At 42.8% G+C, this 20,200-nt stretch overlaps 1 protein-coding gene across 5 annotated transcripts; it reads right to left on the reverse strand.

Annotated features, from left to right (window-relative positions):
• Nucleotides 1–6,971: 6,971 nt before the first annotated feature.
• On the reverse strand, nucleotides 6,972–18,902 carry CX3CR1 (C-X3-C motif chemokine receptor 1). 5 transcript variants are annotated; one of them, XM_077177953.1, is made up of 4 exons: nucleotides 18,614–18,902; nucleotides 17,284–17,355; nucleotides 13,458–13,534; nucleotides 6,972–8,604 (listed from the first exon to the last, which is right to left on the reverse strand). In XM_077177953.1, the coding sequence occupies exon 4, from the start codon at nucleotides 8,588–8,590 to the stop codon at nucleotides 7,529–7,531; it is 1,062 nt and encodes a 353-aa protein (XP_077034068.1). In that variant the 5' UTR covers nucleotides 8,591–8,604; nucleotides 13,458–13,534; nucleotides 17,284–17,355; nucleotides 18,614–18,902; the 3' UTR covers nucleotides 6,972–7,528. The 5 variants fall into 5 exon arrangements, with proteins under 5 accessions (XP_077034068.1, XP_077034056.1, XP_054492216.2 ...); XM_077177941.1 differs by having other exon boundaries at nucleotides 6,972–8,600; nucleotides 13,443–13,534; XM_054636241.2 differs by having other exon boundaries at nucleotides 13,447–13,534; nucleotides 18,614–18,901.
• Nucleotides 18,903–20,200: the final 1,298 nt, after the last annotated feature.

Genomic DNA, 20,200 nt, shown 5'->3' on the forward strand with positions numbered 1-20,200 from the left:
ACTTTTAGTAGCAGGAGAAACCACTCAGGACACCAAAATAAAACTGTGACAGGCACAACAAAAGGTTTTCATTGGAGCATCTCTGTCATCTTTGTGACTCACAGGATATTCTGATGTGCTTTGTGAATTGTTGGTGAAACTGCCTGTAGTTAATTTTATATCCACAGACTTTCATTTGCTTGCAAGCAAATAAATAAAACCTCGGAGAAATTGATGTTTCTTCCATCAGCACAATGTAATGACTAATTTTTTCTTACTTTTCATAAACATATATTTTACACTCTGTACTTGCTCATCAGTGACTCCACTTGCTTGACTGGGGTGCCCTGCTTTAACCATGAATGACTTTCAGGTCCAATGGAGTTTAATAATGCCACCTTCTGGTGGAAATGCAAAGAAAGCACTAAAGATGGGCAGAAGGAATGATGGAGCGAGCTCAGGGCTGTGTGAGCTAGGGTGATTACAGGGATAGTGAAAAGTGTGGTGACTCTGGAAATATTTGGCTCCAGGTGCTGTTAGCCTTGTGCCACATATGCCACTGTCTACAGTTGCACCTTCTGAATCTGACTTGAACTGTAAACCCTGGCCTGGGCATTCTGTGTTGCTTTTGTTGTAACTTGAATATTGTCCATCCTTTCACTGTTGCCTCCTGAAACCTGAACTACCAGGAGGATCTGGAGAGCAGAGCTCAGCAATGGGACCAAGAAAAAGGAGCTGAACAAGAGATAAAGTGAGGGAGAGCCTTAATGATTCAAATGAGGGCTCCCTTGGGGAAAACAAAATCAAAATCAAAACAAAACAAACCACAAAAAAACCCCCAAAAACCAAAAGCAAAAAACAAACCAAAACACAAAGCAAAACAAAAAACACAAGAAAAAACCAAACAATAAAAAAAGGAAATAGAAAAAGCATATCACAGTATGAAGATACCTATTTTCTAACACAGGAGTCCAAGGGGGAGGGGGACTACAATAAAGCAGAGACTCACTAAAGAGGTGCACTGAAGCCACTTAGGGGTTATGACCTGGTAAATTTTAGTCATCTCTAATACTGCCATTTCCAAAACAGGCAAACCTGGCTTTGAGCCTCCTCAGACACAATCCTTCCAGGGCAAAGAAGATGTGAAGTGAAGGTCCTTCATCTGTACCAGGAGACCTAGGTTGATTCTTTCAGGAAAGGAAATGGTATGTTGTGAAACAGAAAAGAAAGGCTTACAAACACTCTGGAAAGCAGATGGGATCAAATGAAATGCAATTTAAAAAAACCCAACAAAAAGCAGAAAATCGGGAGATGTACTGCCTTCAAAAAATGGTCTCTGAGGAAATGAGCTACAGTGCAAATGACCAAACCAGGCCAAAACAAACCTCACAGATGTTGCAAAAGCAGGGGAAAAAATCAAGGAGGAAGAAAAAACTTGGAAGGGAAGATATAAGCGACATGGCATGGACACTTAAAAAAAAAAAAAAGAAAATAAGAAAAACTCTTCACTAATAGCAAAGCCATCAAAAGGCATGGCATGCCATCAAGTGCAGGAATATGCACCAAAGCTTGCCCAGTTGATCACCATTAAAATTGCAAGATTTCATTTCCCTTCCCGAAAGGAAATTTCATTTCCTTTCGGGAAGGGAAACAGGATCTCGTGAAATAGAAAAGAAAGACTCTGGAAAGGAGATATGATCAAATGAAATGCAATTGAAAAAAAACCAGAAAAATCAGAAAATCTGGGGATTTAGTGACTACAAGAAAATGATCTGGGAGGAAATGAGGTGCAGTGCAAAGGACCAAAAGAGGCCAAAACTAACCTCACAGATGTTGCAAAAGCAGGGTAAAAAATCAGGGAGGAAGACACAACTTGGAGGGAAGATATAAGGGACATGGCATGGATACTTAAAAAAAAAAAAAGAAAAAAATCTTCCCCAAATTCAAAGCCACCAAAAGGCACAGCATGCCATCAAGTGCAGGGACATGCACCAAAGTTTGCCCAATTGATCCCCATTGAAATCTCAAGATTTTGTTTCCCTTCCCAAAAGGAAATTTCATTTCATTCATCCTTCATTTCATTCATCCCTAGGAAGCGCTGAAGAAGCAATTCCTGGGCACACTTAGCCAGCTTCCCATACCTGGATGCTCCCATTGCTTTGTGCTCCAGCTGTGGCCAAACTGGGATCTATGAACTTGATCTATGTTGCTCAGCAATTGCCTGGGGTGAAGTGGGGGGCAAAGGGCTGTGGACAAAGGTGGTTCAACAACCTGCTCCAGGTGCATTTCAGATTTACCATTTCCTTCTGGTTTGCTCCTACTTGGTTGGAGGCTGGAAAAATCATTGAAGCAGCAGCTCAGGGTTTCAAGCAGCTCTTACCTGTACGGAACCGTCCTGCTCTGGGGCACAGGAGATTTCTCATGGGGACAGCAGCCCGTGTCTGACACCAGGGGGAACTATCATGTCACAGGAGCCATCGCCGCTCTGCTTCTTCAGCTTTGTCCGTGTCCTCAGATGTACCCTGCAAGTTTGGGCCACTGCAGTCTCTGCTGACATTTCTATGCCTCTCGGTGGCGCTGGCTTTAATTTTAGTGTAGCAAATTGATCAGCTGAACGTGAACTCCTCATGGGAGAAATGCAGCTTCTCAGTTGCCTGTGTTATCCTGGCATATTGGACCTATGTGTTGTGGGACAGCTGTGCTGCAGCTGGATATGGGGCAGTGACAAATGCATGCAATTTACCAGAGACTTAAAATCTGAGGGGGGGGGAAACAGACTGTTCCAGTGACAGCAGCAGTTGGAAAATGGATTATTCCCTGTATAGTGAAACAGCAGTGCCAGAGGTCTTGCTGGCATTCTCTATCTTATATACCAACCTCTGCCTGCAGTAATGCAAAGTTCATGTGCTCCTTCCTGCTGATTGAAATATCATGGTTAGAAATGTGGTAAGTGCAAATTGTTCTTCAAAAGCAAACCATTTTCCTCATGTCCAATGGGAGTTATTTCACAGTATTTCTTTAGGGAGAGAAATGAAAAACACAATGTATTAACATTTTTGTGTTGCATATTATTGTAACAAGCAAAATCAGACAGGAAAAATGGGTGGATTTTTTTTTTCCATTTTGAAAACAATGTGTTAACCCTGGCCCTCTAAAATACAGATCTTGAGGTTTGGGTGTGTATATGGTGAAAGCCAAGTTCTTACAGTGGCTACCAAATAAATTAGGAAGTTCTGCTCACAAGTGACAGCAGAATTATTGCTAACTTCAACAGAAACCGTATGTACGTGGTTAAGTGTCAGAAAAAAAAATTAATAGTTAGAAATTGTTCTCAATTTTTGCTTTCATTACCCAACTTCAATTTCAAAATAATAACTCTGGATGACACAGAATTTCATTAGAGTTTCAGGTATCCTACAGAGTTAAGAAACTGAAGTGCAAACAGTAAAACTTTGAGCAGGACTAGGTATGTTCTTAATACAGAAAATATTTCATTCAGTGGCTATTTTAGAAGTGGTGTGTTAATGGCCTTTGGCAAATATGCATCATGCTTGGGCTATAACTACAGAGGAAAGACATTACCAGATGGGACCTGAAAAAGCAACAGTGATAGTACAACTTCAGATTTTCTTTGAAAAATTATCTTTTTTTTTTTTTAGTGATAGCAGGACTTGGGACTTGCATAGATCAGACTTGTTCCCTCGTTGTCCTGCTAAGACAAGAGCCTTATATCACTCACAAGATCACAGTGAGGGACCTCACAAAGGTTATAGAGACAAAACAGAAATGACAGAGCTTAACCCATAACCCATTAATTTATTAACAGTTTCTCTGTGAAGAACATCATTAAAATTTCAGACTACCCTGGGCCAGGACTTCAAATCCACTTCCACCAAATTCTGAACCCAAAGGAAATATGTGGGTAGTGACTGGTCCTTCTGGTGCCAGTGTTGGAAATGTCAGCTTTCACTGCTGAGCAATTTCCTAGGCCAATCTGATGCTTTGACCAGCTGCACTTCTAAGCTTTTTGCATAAGTTTTTTTGTTAAAAAAATCCCCAAGAATCACAAAAAAAAAAAAGGAAGAAGAAATGTAAATCCTATTGTTTTGGAACTGTGTTGTAATATTTGAATGAGGTGCATTCACAGCGGCACCTAAAAAAATACTGATGTCCATGTATCTCGCTGCAAGCAGTTCAGCTAAATATGGGTCTTGTTTATTCTGTTTTTTTTTTTTTAAGTAGAACGTGAAATATAGTCATGAACCTGCCAAGGACATTTGGATTCAGGTTTTACTAGTTCCTCAAATTTAACCCAGCTGGGAAAAGATTTATAGTAAGTGTCAGTGTGATTCTCAAAAAGGAAAGAAGTTGATAATAATGAAAAATTAGGATGCAAAGATAGCTCATCAACCTCAAAACCCCAAAGCCCAACACCCACCCCCCAAACCCAGAGATTTCCTCACCTAGTTTTTGCACATCTAAATTCTTTTCTGTGGGTAGATACAAGTGTGTGTGCATTTCCATGTGTAAATTGTCACTTGCTAAGTAAGCAAGAGTCTGTCCTTAATTTATAGCATATTAAAAGGTTTTATCCCATACTGAGAGAGTGATTTACTTTCTCATGGGTAATGGAGAGGAACTGGATGTTGCTGCTCCTCAGGGATGTGTTGATCCAGTCTAAGGATAAATGTATCATTAGTGCTGTACATAGAAAAGCTTTGCAGGTCATATATTAACCAGGCAGTTAGAAAACACCAGTTTCCTGCTGCAGAAGTTTTGAAAGAGAAGTTGTGTCTTTAAAAAAAGGCTACAATGACTGAAAGTCCAGTTCTTAAAGAGACATCAATGGACTATCTGTCAGGCTTGAATGGTGCAGGGCAGCAAAGGGCAGCAACGCCTGTCTCAGCTTGCAGCTGAACCCAGACCTGGTAAAGTTTGCTACTTGCTGCTCTCAGAGCACAGGTATGTACCATGGATGCCAAAGTTTTTAAGGAACAAAAACTTTTACAAGAATATTCTTCCTGTTAATACAAACAAAATGAAAATGGTGATTTTGGTTTTCACTTGGATTTTCAAAGATTTACTGCTGCTCCTATGAGGAGGAACCTGCAAAAACTAGCAGTCTGTGGTGGAGCCAAATGCCTACAAACCCCCTAAAGTTTTTAATCTCACACAAATGCTCACATATTGAGCAACAAAACCATGAAAATAAAGGGCAAGCATAATAACTTGCAAATGCATGGCATAAAACTTGACAATGTTATGCTGGCAATCCTTGGAAGTATTCCATTTCACAGTGTGACAGAGAAGACAGGAGTGCAGGATTTCAGGAGGGGCCCTTTGGAAGTGAAGTGAACTTGGAAGTGAAGGTTTTTGGCAGCTTGCAGAGGACCCAGGGCTGTCAAGGCACTTGTGACTCACAGTAGCAAAAACCTCTCCTTTCCTAGAGAGCTGGCATCAAGCTCTGGGTTTCCACCTTCCATTCCGCAGACAGCACATGGATCATATTTAAAGGTGCCTTTTCCTTTTCCCACTCAGTAACTCACCATTGTGTGAAAAATCAAAGGGAAGTTAAATAAACCAAGCGTGATTGCATTGCTCAGTTTGGCAATCCACTGTCTCCAGGCTGACTTCAGGCTGATAACTTCTTGTTTAGTCTCAGAGTCTTCCTCTTTCTTTCTGCACATCTTGGCATTTCTTTAAAAAACATTGTAAAAATACCATTTCTTAAAATATCACCTTCTCGGAGGGAGTGACAAACAAAGTTGCCTTATATCACTTGATTAGGCAGAATGAATTTTGGAAAATAATTTAATTTCAAGTGACACTCATGCTACATTTAATCTTAGACAACAAATCTGGAGTCTGGAAGACTACTCATAACTGAAAATTACAAAATTGAGCATAGAGAATATATGTCCACCAAATACAAATAGCTTTAGGAAAACATTGGGTTCAGTTGGATTTTTTAACTGTAGATTGTGATGAATGTTCAGTAGCAAAAAATGGAATATTTGTGTAATTATGGGAAAATTTCTCAATGGACACACTCTCCTCCACATTTTCTAGGAAGCAAGGTGATACTAAGGCCAAAGAAAGGCCCTACTCCTCCCTCTGACAGTCTGAATCAACTTTTTTGTTTTAGTTCAAAAGTGAGAGTGTTTCTTCAGATTTGACATATTGCCAGTTCCATCGGTGTACAGAAATAGGGTTCCACTGTCATGGACTTGTTTTGTAAGACTGGTCCTTGATTTTTCTTTGTAAGGTGATGTCAGCTTCATTACTGGCAACAGTTCCTTTTTCTACTCACCTAATTCTAGTCCACAGTGCCAACAAATTCTCCTTTACTTTTGCAGCAGATGATGACAGGGATGCCCAGGTCAAGGACTCCATTTTCTGATGGACATTTTGCATCCCTAGTGCCTTGTTACTGCAGGAGTAACAAGAATATTTGGAGGCTGTGCAGTGCACATGGGAAATGTGTCCTCTGGGATGCATTAAGTCTGAGTACAACTGCAGTTTTCCCTGGGGGAATCAGCTGTGGTGGGAGAGGCCTCAAAACCTGAGGAAGGTTATGGAAAGGAGAATGGGCAAGTGATTATTTTGTCCTCAGAGCCATTGCCTGTGATAGTGTAGTCATGGCTGGTGTTTACAACATGTGGCAAGCAGGGCATGGGTGAGAGGCAGGGGCTTTCTGTGCTCAGCTTGATTGTGCTGTATTTGGACCAAGCACAGGGATATCCAAACCCATACTTCTAGTTCCCATCGTTCCAGAGGCTGCTGATGTCCACTGGTCAGAGCCCCTGGGGATGTGCACTGTGAAGGGCTCCCCTGAGCTCTGGCATTTGGCTGAGGCCAAGCCAAAATGGAAATCAGGAGATACACCCACTGGCACATGTCTAATCCTAAAGGATGGATTAGAGATCCTTGCTCTGATTATTGCATGCTATAAACACAGAGTGAACAGGTGACACTGAACACATGTTCAGAAATAACGCCTTCTTTTTTTTTAAACAGTGGGATTTTATTACAAATGAAAACACAGTTAAAATATTTGTTGCAATCAATTACTACAAAATCATTACTTATCGATATATAGCATCAAAAATACACCCCTTTACTATCAAAAATATTCCCCTCTCCTAAAACTTAGTCACCAATCATTAAAGAGATTTCTCTTCCCTTATAAAAAATGAGTTTAAGTCTATTACATGAGTATCACATGCAGATACACTGACACATGCAACGTTCCAGTGGTGAAACTGTTCAAAAGGTTCCCTACCCTCTTCCTTTTCTAGGCACAGAGTGCTCCTTTTGTTTCTACTTTCCCTCTTCCTTGCTCTTGATTCCATTCCATGTCCAACACTGACATATTGTATTGCTTTTGTTTTAAAAATCTTTCTGTTTTAGAATATTTAATGGTTAACTAGAGGCATGTCAGTAATTTAGGGCAGCCTTTAAGGCTCTTCATATGGGTAAATGGAACCCTTCAGTGGCTGCTATACCTGCAGAAGACATGTATTGATACATTTCTCCTTCTGAGACCCTTTTAGACGAAGACAGAGCCATCCTGGTCACTGGTGTTCTGGGTTACGTTGCTGTTCACCACACTTTCTGCATAACTAACTGAATGAGAGACCTGGTAGTGACTGCAGGGCCCACAGAAACACAGGAATGGACAGTACTTCAAGCAGACATGATAAAGGTATTTCCTGAATTTTTCCCCAGCAAATGCATAGATAAAAGGATTGAGACAACAGTGACTGAATGCAATGGTTTCAGCCAGGTGCATTGCGTAGTCCAATGACTTAATTTGGCTGCAATCTGTGAATAACTCATAGAGCTTTAAAGTATCTAGAAAAATCAGTACATTGTAGGGGGACCAAAACAGAAAAAAAACCACCACCACAACCAATATCAGTTTTATGGCTCGGGCTTTTTTCTGATTTTTGCAGGACAGAAGAGTTTTGATGATCCCACAGTAGCAATAGAATATGATACAGACTGGGATGAGAAAGCCAATGGTGTTCAGCTCCATATTGCAGAACACTGACCAGATGTTCTCCAGCTTCTCTGGGAAGACAGCAATGCAGTAATTTTCTATGAGCTGGGTGAACACAAATTGTGGCACCGACACTAGAACTGCTATTGCCCACACTCCACAGCTTACAAGAAAGCCATGTCTTACTGTTCTGGATCTCAGAGAATAAGTTGCCCGGACAATGGCTAAGTACCTGTCAATGCTGATAACAGTGATAAAGAACATTCCCCCAAAGAAACCAATGTAATACAGTGAGGAAACAGCTGTACATGCAACAGTCCCAAGGGTCCATCCACGGACTGTGTTGGACGCCCAGAACGGGAGGGAGATCACAAAGAGAAGGTCAGAGATAGCCAAGTTCAGGAGATAGATGTCAGTGATGCTTTTTTTATTGCCTTTCACAATGGCAAAAACCACCATTAGATTCCCTGTGAGGCCAAGAGCAAACACGATGATGTAAAATAGTGGCAGAAATATTTTCCCAAACTCTTGGATGTCGGTTTTATTGCAGGAGAAAGCATCTTCATCGTAAACGTATTCAGTTGTTGCTTGTGAGTATGCTTCTGTCATGCTGAATTTGCTAGCTAGAGGCAAAATGGAAAAGGTAAAGAAAATAACATTAGAGCAATCTTATATGTGCTGTGGTAAATACTGAAAGGTTGCATCAAGCATACTTTGGGATTTTGTCACTATTTATTTTAGTGAGGGTTGTATTACTGTGGAGCTGATGGTAGTTATGACATGACAAAAGTCCAGACTCTGCTGTTACATGTACTTCACTGAAAATTAACTCTTTAGAATAAGAAAAAAATTAATGACATTTTCAAGGGCTGTCACATAAGCCCCTACTTATTGAAGTGCAGCAGGAGCAGCAGCAAGGTGAGAGCTGGCTGAGCTGTGCATGTGGTGCATGGCAGCACCACGAGCAAGGCAGGTGCTCTGCTGGTCTGTGGGCAGTGCTTGGCAGGAAACAATAGGTCACAAGTAGATGTTGAGCAGACTCGGTGCCTGCCAACACCCCAACAGCCCCATCTTCCCCTCTCACCAACCCTGGGCTGGAGGGTACAAGGGACCCAGTTTGGCCAGGCCTGAGCTGATGCTTGCTGATAAGGGAGGAGCAAGTCTGCCCTGGGACATTGCTGGCAGCAAGCCTGTCTTTGATGAGGCTTTTCTAAAAATCATCCTATGATCAAAAAAAGAGAAAATATATTGACCCTTTTCCTCAAGTAACAAAGCATCTCATGACTGCTCCTGCTCTGGCTGTGAGGCTGGAGCCAGGAATTCACCTCGGCTGAGTCCAAAGAGACTATGGGGTGCAGGTGTGTGACCTCTAGGCTCAGTGGTCTGCACACCCAAAAACCCAGAGCACCTGTCATTTCATCTGCTGTCCTTTAGGATGTGGTGTTCAAGTCCCTGCAAAGATTTCTGTTTGTAAGGAATCAAAAATCCTATAGGAGTGCAGATGTTGCTGTATTTGGCCTGCTCCCTGGTTGGGTAAAGAGCTTGAAAGTATCCATTACTTGGTAGTGAGTGTGATACACGGTCCAGAAGCCCAGGGAGGTGATAACATGGCCAAACCAGCCTGTTAAAGCTGAGACCGAAAGAAAAGGCCAGTGATAACCAAACTGCAACTAACAACTACCCCTTGGCCACATCCTCTTACAGGAACCCCCTGCTGCCTGTACAGAAGGGACTCAGTACAGTGACCACAGACTGCCTATGTTTACAATCTCCTGTTAGTGGGAGATATAATCAGTACAGTCAACAAACAGCAGTGCATCCAATGCAGGTCAGGCCAAATCTGCTTTAAGACAAGACAGACTGCTTTCCAGACTGCTGACCACACTGATGAAACCTCTTTTCCTGAATATAAGGTGAGCATGGACACACTGCTCAGTAGTAGGTGCTGATGGTGTATAGCTACTCTGACTCCTGGCACTTATAGCTAAGTGATTGGAATCCACATTTCACCAACAGTTTGATAACTTCTGTTTCAAATAAGCCATTCAAAATTAAACATGAAATAAAGATGTCCTCAGGTGTGAGACACTTTTCTATGACATGGTGGTAACTACAACAATCTTCCCCATGAGTAGCTACTATGATTATACTGACATTTTCCCCTAATGCCTCATTGCCAGAGCATTGTTTATGGTATTGGCTGTGAAGTTCTGGCCTCTTATTTTGTAGCAATATCTTAAAGAGTGTATTTTTTGTCTAATGCAGGCTCTCAATTTAAAAACATTTTTGACCTGAATGTTCAAATTCTAATGACTACTGCCTACAGACTCGAAACACATCTTTGTGGTTGCACACAGGAAAAGTGGGCTAGAAAAGGCTGTCTCAGCACTGGTAGCGCTGGGGCATGGGCACAGTGAGGGGAAAGCTGCTTGCAGCAGGCAGGCACACCCCTGGGCAGAGTGGCTCTTGCAGTATCTATCCACTTGAACTGGTAGCTGAGTCTGTCTTCAGAGTCTGTCCAGCCCCTGCCTGTCAGCCCAGGGATAACAGTGGCTTCAATTCTCCAGCCTCTGGAGAGGAGATATCTGGCACCAGCAGAGTTAAAGGGGTACAAGCTGGAAAAGCTTAGGTGCTGAGGCAGAAGCTGACAGCAATTGCAAACAAGACACTTATTTTCTACTGGTGACATAAATAAAGAGTTGCTATCTCTTTATCTGCCCTGTTGAGTGATACAGATATGAGCAGGACACATCACATATAATCTCAATAACCCATCATTTTCTGCCGTCCCATCCTGATTTCTTTCTTTCTGAGATTAAATGTATGCAGAAAAAGCAGCAGGGTACCAAGTCTCCTGTGCTGAATATGTGTCATCACTCTGTCAGCCCCCTCAGCTTCTTTGCCACTGAGCTGTTACTGCACCCATCTGTGCACCCAGAGCCTACACCTTTCTCTGTGGGCTCATGTGCTCCACAGCTGGTCCTGCACTCATGCAGCAGTCGCTGAGGGCTGCAGAAGGGACTGACTGGGGCAGGAGCACATGGCCTATGAGAAGGGTTTGGTTAAGCCTCAACAAGAAATATCTCAAGAGGGATTTAGGGAGAAGGTGTAAAGGTGAAGCATACAACTTTCCTCAGGGGAATAAATAGCAATAGCCATGGGAAATCATTACTTAATGTATTGAAAATAAATGTTTGCCATGATGGTGGTCAAACACCAAGACAGGGCTCCAGAGAGGTTGTGGGATCTAATCCCTGGAAGTACTTGAAACTCAGCTGGCCGTGCTCTGTGCATGGGTTTGGACAAGAGACCTCCAGAAGTCCTGTCCTATCCCTGTGACTCTGTGGCAATGCCAGACAGAGATCATGCTGTTTCTGCAAACTGCTCCAGCTTCTTCTCTGCCAAGTCAGCTCCTGTTTCAGACATGTCATTCCTGATATGACAACCAGAAGTCTCGTCAGACAAAGAGGAAAAAACTGATCAAAGCTTGCTTGTATCCCCTTAACACCTTTGCTAATTATGCTGTCATTCAGAGAGGACTGTTTGGTGGTGTTTGCCTTGACTGTCTGTGCTGTATGAAATCCTGCTCTGGAGAGAGGAAATGCACATTGCTTTACTCTCCTCTCTAAGAACCTCGAGCTATGCTGGTTTTTAACATGCTTGCTCCCTTGATTCATACTGAGAAAGGCAGCTTGTCTGAAGAGTTTCCATATGTGTCTGTAGAATTCATTGTGCTCTGTTGGACAGAGGATATCACACATATAAGGAAATGCAGCTCCCACCAGGGGCTAGCCCTCAGGTCTGGCAGAGTTCTGCACAAACTTCTGAACTGGACATTGCCTGGATAGAGAGGTATGGGAATGGCCACCTTCTTCACTGGAGAACATTTACACAGATGTACAGGAGAAACTCCTGACCTTAGTGAAGTAAACAGAAACATTGCTTGTGCTGGGATGCTTCCTGAAATACCTTTTCAGTCAAGTAATCTCCTTTAACTTACTGATGAGGATCATTTATTTCTACAGTAGTAGATTATTTCCTTTACCCTAGAATGGGTGCTTGTCTGGTCTGTGGTACCTACAGCAAAGGGAAATGTAAGACTGTGTATTGCATGTCCAGGGGCAAGCAAGGACTGCACTTACTAAAATGACATTGGTGTTTGAATCTTCTGGCAGTCTGTGGCTTATTCATCTCTGTCTCCTGGATTTCATTTATCAGCAGTCACTCATATCCTTCCAGCACCACTCATGCTGCACAGGCAATGCCACATGCACTGCTTGAATATTTAGCTCCTCTGATACCACTTTGCTCAGTTTCAACTGATGATACTCAGTAGATGGGCTGCAAATTTCAAAGGGCTCCCAAAACCCAGCCCATAGCAGATAGGAATAATATGTTGAAATGATATTGCACCTTAAAGAGAGAAACTTAGATCTGACCATCCTCCATCCTTTCCTGTCACATATTCTCTGTCAGCCTCCCAAAGTCCACTGCAGCACATGCTGCAGGTTTCTCATCATCAGCTTCAACACAATTTTCTCTTTTATGCTTACAATAAATGTTCACCTAAGGGACAGAGTGAACTGAAGATGTAGAGGACACAGGAGGACTGCAAGGCTTTGAGGTTTCTCCATCAGATATTTTCCCTTGCTGACTACAGGAAATAGTAGATTCGCTTCTGCTTCTCATGGAACTGCTCAACCACTTTTCTCTCTCTCCGGATTTCCCCATCAATTTTACACCCCACTCTTCACAAACACTTCTGCTCCTAATCATGTTTATAGCTGCCTCAAAGACCATAGTCTGCAAGACCAGGACCCCTGTTTCTCAACCCAACCACCATGTGCACCCCATGAAATACAAAGGGAAGTGAAATTGTGAGAGGTCTGCAAACTCCTCTGCAGAACAGAAGTTGCATTTCAATCTTCAAGCTACACTGGCATCAGGCTGGGTGACATAAGAGCAAATCCTGTTTATATGTCTAGATATCAGATATATCAGATTCTTTCCAGGTATCATCCCTGGCACTTCAGTCAAGTGCCATGTTACAGGCTTTACTGCCAAAAAGAGGGAGATCACAAGCAGTCTGCCTCCCTCTCATACTGCTCCTACCACCAAATTAAAAGAAGTGAAAACACTGACCAAATCCAGACCTCTGCTAGAGGGTCACACTTCAGATTTGCACAATATGCTAATAAAAGTATTTCAGCCTCATAAAGATTTTCATACCTTAATCAGCACTTCTGAGTGATTACATGCTTTTCTCATGCTAGAAAAAACATGTTTTCAATGCACCCTGAATAACCTGATGAATCAGCTGGCCCTGGGAAGCTGTAGGCTTTGTGAGAAACCCTGTGAAACCCTACAGGTGTGTGTATATCCCTTTTTCACCCTTAGGTCTGAGCTGCCATCACCGCACACAAAAATAAATGCTCTTGCTTTTTTGCATTTGCAACTACACCCACCTGCTTCTTACCAGTTGTGATTCTCAGCAAGAACACAGGGATGACCTCAGGCACCTCCAAAAGAAATGCTGAAGCTATGGTGGCACTTCTAACACACACAAAAAAGAGATTGAAGTAAATAACCAGAAGTAGGTGAGAACTAGGAGGAGATAGCACTCTGGGTAAAACTTAACCAGCCTGGCAAGCAGCTCCCACAGAATCATTAGACTACCACAGACACCTCTACCCATTTAGATAACACACCACCCCAAACTTAGGCGTTAAGATTAATATATTAACCAGAGATGGGGCCTGGTTGCTAGTCCTACGCCCTGCTAGTTCCTGTAATTTACTTAGTTTATTTTTCAGATCAGAGTGGTTCCATTCATAGGCAATGGCCTGTGGAGCTGTTTGGGATCATGTTAGATAGCCAAGGTCAAAAGCAAGCCCATCCCACCAAATGCAGTTACTTTAAATCTTAAATTTCAGTCTTTCATTCATTCCTGAAGTGGGGAGATGTTTCCCTATTCCACCTCTACATGCAGACCTTTGAAAGTGGAAAGCAAGGTGAGAGGGCTGATCTAACCTAACCTTTAACTCAGGCAAAATGAATTTAAACTGTAAAGGGGCAGAGTGCAGCTAAGGCCAATCTGTGTGGCTTTATAGAAGAGGATTTTTAGTTTGGGCATCTGATGGGTTTGCAAGGCTGAAAAAGGGAGCTGTGTGGGTGAGTTGGAGCTCTGACTTGCACTGCATGCTTATTTGATAATACATGTCTCCAGCCCAAAGAAAGACCAACAAAGCATTGCAATGGGATTTGGACCAGATCTCAAAAGACAGACATCCATGGAGGAAGCCTTGCTGAACTGGGAATATTGCTTGTAAAATGTCTGTGGAAATGACAAGTTGAAAGCCAAAAACTCTTTGGTGATTTCATCATTGTTCTGAAAGCACATCGGCAATGAGAACTGGCAGGGGCACATGATAGAAGGGTTACAGGAGAGTGATTCAGACAATCTGAATAATCTGGGGATTCCTGGATGACTCACATTGGCCCTAATGGAGCCAAATGTAACCAAAATGACATGCTTGGGAGTTAAACAACATGGGCCATGTCTCAACAGAGGAGGAATATCTGAAAGGAAACTAGACTGCAAGAAAAGCTGATGCAACCCTCAGGTGTTAAAAGAGCTTCCAGATGGGAAGTAACAAAAGAGTGATGACTTTACCATAGCAGAGCTTGATACAGGGGATGCAGGCATAAATTGGTAACACCTGATTTCACTTCTGTTTGTGTTAATAATCTTGCTAATTATTTGAGTGGGATTAGATTAAATATCCTTTACAGTGATGCAGGAAAATTCAAACCAGAAACATGCAAGACAGGAATAAGATGAGCATTTTTATTTCTGAAAGGCTAATGACTGAAACAGACTTCAGGTAGGAAAGGGACATTTTTTGCCTGTCTGAGGGTCTTCAATTTGAGAGAAGGTATCAGTCTGAGAAATGGGTTTAGGCCAGACATAGTGGAGAAACTCAGTAGGAGGGTGCCGGATTAAATCCTACAGCCCTTGATAGGCAGGGAGGCAGATCAGGTCGGGGAACAATTCTCTGAACATTTATTACTCTCCTCTGGTAATAAATGACTGGAAAAGCTAAATCCTTTGAGCTCTGCCCAGCACCAGCTAGCTCAAATCCTGGGGAGTGAGCCCTGGAAGGAAGCAGGGCCCTGTGAAAACCATGGAGCAGCTGCTGGTGTTGGGTTAGCAGTGAGGCTATCAGGATGGCTGTGGAAAGAAAGCAGCACAGTTTGGAGAGGTTATTATCAAATAACCACCCTGTTGAAACTTGTGTATTTTCCCACCTAACCAGCTCTTTTTTCATTCCTCCCTAGCTTCTGAGTGTGGAGTAATGCCACATGCTTGCTGTCCCTCAGTTCTTCCTTGATGACTTTAAGGTGAGGAAATTTCTTTCTTTGGTGTTTCTTCTTTCTTTTGTCATTTTCTCTCAGATCAACTGGACTATTTCTATGGCCCATCAGAATTCTGCAAACTTAATAATTGCTTTTCAATTTGGGTAATTTAATTTATGGAGGCTTCCCCCAGTCATTTGAGGATAAGTTTTTTAAAAGCAAGTAGTTCTCTGGGATGCTTTGTTATTGAATTTTGCAATTTAAGGTGAAGTTGAAGGTGCAGAAATGTGATGCTGAGGTTTTCAAAGAATTAGGCCACTTAAAGTGTCATAAGTGAATAACTCAGAAATAGAAGGCAATAAAACCACTGCTGATAAGAACATGACTGAATATTGCAAAGGTCTTGGATCCCCTTACAACAGTATTTAGGTCAAAGATATTTTAAAAATGCCAGTTCCCTGATCCAATTCTACAGTTTTTACACCAATATCACAAACTAAATTAGAAGCAGACACCGCTAGCTGAAAATGAGAAGTATGTAAACATACAAACTTAAACCAATGGGTTTTGGTTGAAAAATGTATTTGGAAAGATCAGACTTTGATCATGGATGGCAGGAGGAGATAATGCAGAGTCCAAAATCCCTAGGGTCTCTCTCACCTTTGCCTAGGGCATTACAGTTTTGGAAAGTGCTTTCTCAGTGATGCTCCATGCATACCTGGAGGTAACAGCAAGTAATCAGAGCACAAGATTTATATTAGCCCATCACACCAAAATTCGGTGTATTCATGATTTATAAAGAAAACCCAAAAACATGGACTTGCTGCTGGATGTCTCTGCCAATGTCAAGGGCTACATCACCTGTCTTTCAGAGCAACAACAGAGGTATTATTTTGAACAAGATCTTGCCCTTGCTCCCTCTGTGCACTGACCAGGCTGGTGGCCTCACTCAGGCTGTTTGTGCTGCCACCACAGCAAAACAGGCACAGGAGACTGAACCCAGATGTCCTGGGCACATCCTGCCCCCAGAAACATCCCCCCACTCGCTGTTTTTTTTCCCCACCAGGCAGACAGGCTGTGAGCCAATTGGAAGGGACAGCTTCACCACAGCAGCGTGCGGTTTGCTGGGGCCAAGTTAAGTCCTGATAAACCCCTGGCAGCTCACCACCGTGGTTGCTGGTGTATTTATAGAAGGAGTCAAAGCTTTCAGTGGTTTCAACTCAGCTCTGGGAAGACAAAGCCCCTCTGAGGCTGACAGGGTGGATATGCAGGAGCCTTGGTGCCTGCACACTTAATGGAGCAGGGAATAGTTTCATGTCTCAGGGCATGACCAAGTCTCTTGAGCACGTGAAGCTGTTTCAGAAATGACTCCATGCACTTAGGAAAGATGACCTGACAGCATGACTCAGACTCCCGTGTCTCCCCTGCATGTTAAAATTGAGGTTCAAAAATCACTGAGATGGTTCTGAAATTTGCATCCATGTCTCTCAGGGTGGTCTTTATCCTATGACCAGAAGCAAGGGACCTCTGCAGAGCTTCTGCAGCTTGAGATGGTTTCCTGGCAGTGCCCTGCTGCCAGGGATCAGCCAGGGCATAGGAAATTAGGTAAATAGTGAATATTGTTGTAGAGCAGTGCTTATTTTGGTCCTCACAGAGGCTGGGGTGCACTTCAACTCAGCTACTGGGGAAGCAGTGGCAGAGCTGAGGGAGCAGCTGCCCTCCCAAGAGCTGCCCCCAGGGAACTGGGTGTTTGGGGCTGTCGTCTGACAATGGTGACTGGATGGTGATTGCCAGGAGCAGGATTTTCTTGGAAAACTTATTTCACAGTCATTTCATCTAGCCTGTAAGTTCCCCTAATTGCCCTTTCTGCTTGCACAGTTGCTCAGGCAGTCTGTATCTATTTTTTCAAATGTATAGCTGACCTTTTTGCCAGTGTTTTCTCTTACCTGCTCTTCCTCAGTATTTCTTTTTCCCAGGATTTCTCTTCTGAAGAAGCATTCAAATTTCTTTTGTATTTTCTGTTGAAAGGACAGAAAAGCAAAAACAGGTGATTATTTGTAGCTATGAGCACTGTTTGTAATTGTTTATGGCTACTGTTGGTTCTGTCCTCTCACTGCCTTTACTGTGGCATCTATTTGCTTCCTGCCCCCACCCCTTTTTGTGCTTAATAATTTCAAATTGCCTCAGCATCCCTGAGAAAGCAGAGAAGGCTCTTCAGCAGTTGGAGATCTTTTAAATCATCTTCTCCATCATTTCAGAGAGCAGAGCACATTAAACCTTCTTGATTACGTATGACTGAGATTTATGTTCTGGAGCTGCCAGCTCCTTCCTGTGAATATCAAGTTTTCTATGGGATTTAGTCTCAATTTATTATGCCTTGTCTTTTGTCAAATTTTAGCCTTTTTTTCTCCCTTTTGGACTTTTTCTGTACTGCTCAAACCCTTTTGATTCATTGCAGTTGCCTTCTTTTATCCTGTCATCCAGTTCCCTGCCTCTGGCTGCACTGCCGGCACACAGGGCTTGCCCCAGCAGACCAGATTTTGGAAACCACTGCTGTGGATCTGTGCTTATATCACACAAGTACTCACTGGGTTGCCACCACTGTGGCATTACTCAAATGTGTCACCCAAACCGGCAGACATCTCCATGTAACATCTTTCCTGTGGAAAGCTGAGTCACAGGAAAATCAAGTAGGTTATAGAGAAAGGTAAAAGCTTTCAAATGTCTTTAATTTCCATTGCTCTCTTGCTGGTCTGTCTGTATCAGATGCTTTCTATTGACTCTACCAGATTTTCTGCTTTGGGCTCTCTTTCAGTATCAGTGATGTTTTGGACGTTGGTTCACTGACTAAAACTAGAAGCAAGCAATGCTGGTGAGTGGTGCAATCCCTGCAGACATCAAAGAAAAATCTTCTAATGAAGTAGAAGGGCTGTATCTTCTTGCTCTGTCCTTCTACGTTAATGTTGCACACTAGTCATATATCAGCATTTACTAACCTTGAGGATTTCTATCCAGGGTGAATATTCCTTGTACCACAAGATGCCGCAAATAATTAGTGACTGAGTAAAATTTATCTGCCCTGGTTCACTTCGTAAACAGAAGTGCTTCCCTTTTTACTTTCACAGTTTGTAAACAGTACCCACATCATCTTTACCCAAATTAAATATCATTTAGGTTCCAAGCACTAAGCAGTGAAGAATTTCCTTAAGTTCATGACCCACCATTTTGTCTCGTTTTGTTCTGTCAAATTATAGGGGAAATATAATTGTCTCTTACCTTAATTCATAGCTGCATTGAAAACCAATGTTTTCTTCAAGATGAGCGTGTTTGGATTTAAACGTATATTTCCTCTTCTCTAATGCTCGTGCCTACGTGAATATGTTGGCTTCCTGGGCTGAGCTTCAGGGCTGAGCTGAGAAAGCACTGATGTGCTGTGCTGGGGTCCTGCTGGCTTCTTGTGAAATCATTAAGTAGGATGCAGCCACTCAGAGGGACAGAAGTGCTTACAGGGGACAGGATTTGCACAGAGACAGAAATGCCTGAGGTGCCGTGACAGCATGTGAAAGCTGTCACCCCCTTAGTTTACCCCTATTCTATGCAGAATGAGACATTTTTCACTCAGACACAGAACAGTGTGTAGAAATACAAGTATGGTACAATAGCAGGGTCCTTGAGCTGTGGGGGATGCAGGATGCAGCACAGAGGAGTACAGGTATGGGATGGTAGAAGATGGGGCACAGGCTGGCACTGGGAAGCCTTACAGCTCTACACAAATCACTGATGGTCAGGCAAAAAAATGCAGATCTGGAGATGGCAAAACTGGATTTAGTGGTAACAGAGAGAACAAAATTAGTATCTAACTTCCATAAGGGGCACTGCCTATGGTAAGTTGTGTATAGACCAGTGAAGATAGAAGAAGGTATAGAAGAATGTTGGAAAACATAGAAAAACAATCCAAAACAGATCCAGGAAAAAAAAAAGAAGGAAAATCAGGGTTAACATTGCACTCATCCCAGGGAAGGACTGGAGGTGTTCACAGCTCTCTCTGACACCTCACTTCACCATAACCACAAGCCTTAGGACCCAAAGGGGCAGGGATAAGGGTGAGCATAACACCAGGAAAATGGATAGAAACTATGTGTGTGCAAAAAATTGAAGCTGCAATAATGTTCTTGTTCTTCTGCAACCAGCAGATTTAAACTGATAACAATTGGAGCCTTGAGAATGCCATTGCACTCACACTAAATTCTTGGCTCTACCTACGATATATTGTGCCCCTTCTTTGCCTGTAAACAAGATTTTAAGCTTATTCTCTCTCTGCAGCCCAATGGAGTCAGAGGGTTTAAAATATTGGGATGTTCAAAAATCAAGGACCCTTCTTGGCCCCTGACCTGAGCACCCTGCTCAGGGTTGCACAAGTGCGTGCATGTGCTGCATGAGTGCAGCACAATTGGGATGCTGTGAAGGACATTGCCAGGCACCCCTGGACACAGAAAAGCAGCTCCTCTGGGGTGGAACAGGGCAGGAGGCTGTGCAGTGGGTATGCTATGAGAAACAGACACTGCATCCAGTTGGCTGCTGTACCAATACCAAGGCCCTCCAGGACACAAGGAATTCAGTCCTGGAAACACCCCCAGGTGTTTTCCAGGTACTGCTCCTGCCTCAAAAGTCAAGGGAGATTAAAACGCCTTCTCCCAAAAGGCAGAGTTGTGTTGTCTTCAGGCAAGCTGACCTTGGTGGGATTTTGTGGATGGAGAGTATCTTCCATGTTGCCTGAGCTGTTGCTTGTGGATTGATTAGCAAGTTACCAGGCTTCATGTAAGTTCAGTTCTGGTATTTCTGCCACATTTTGTGGTTTTTTAC

Source organism: Agelaius phoeniceus, chromosome 1 (genome assembly GCF_051311805.1).
Source record: "Agelaius phoeniceus isolate bAgePho1 chromosome 1, bAgePho1.hap1, whole genome shotgun sequence".
Classification (NCBI taxonomy): domain Eukaryota; kingdom Metazoa; phylum Chordata; class Aves; order Passeriformes; family Icteridae; genus Agelaius; species Agelaius phoeniceus.

Excerpts from the sequence above, each read along its gene's own strand:
- CX3CR1 (XM_077177953.1), bottom strand. The coding sequence starts at position 8,590 with ATGACAGAAGCATACTCACAAGCAACAACTGAATACGTTTACGATGAA.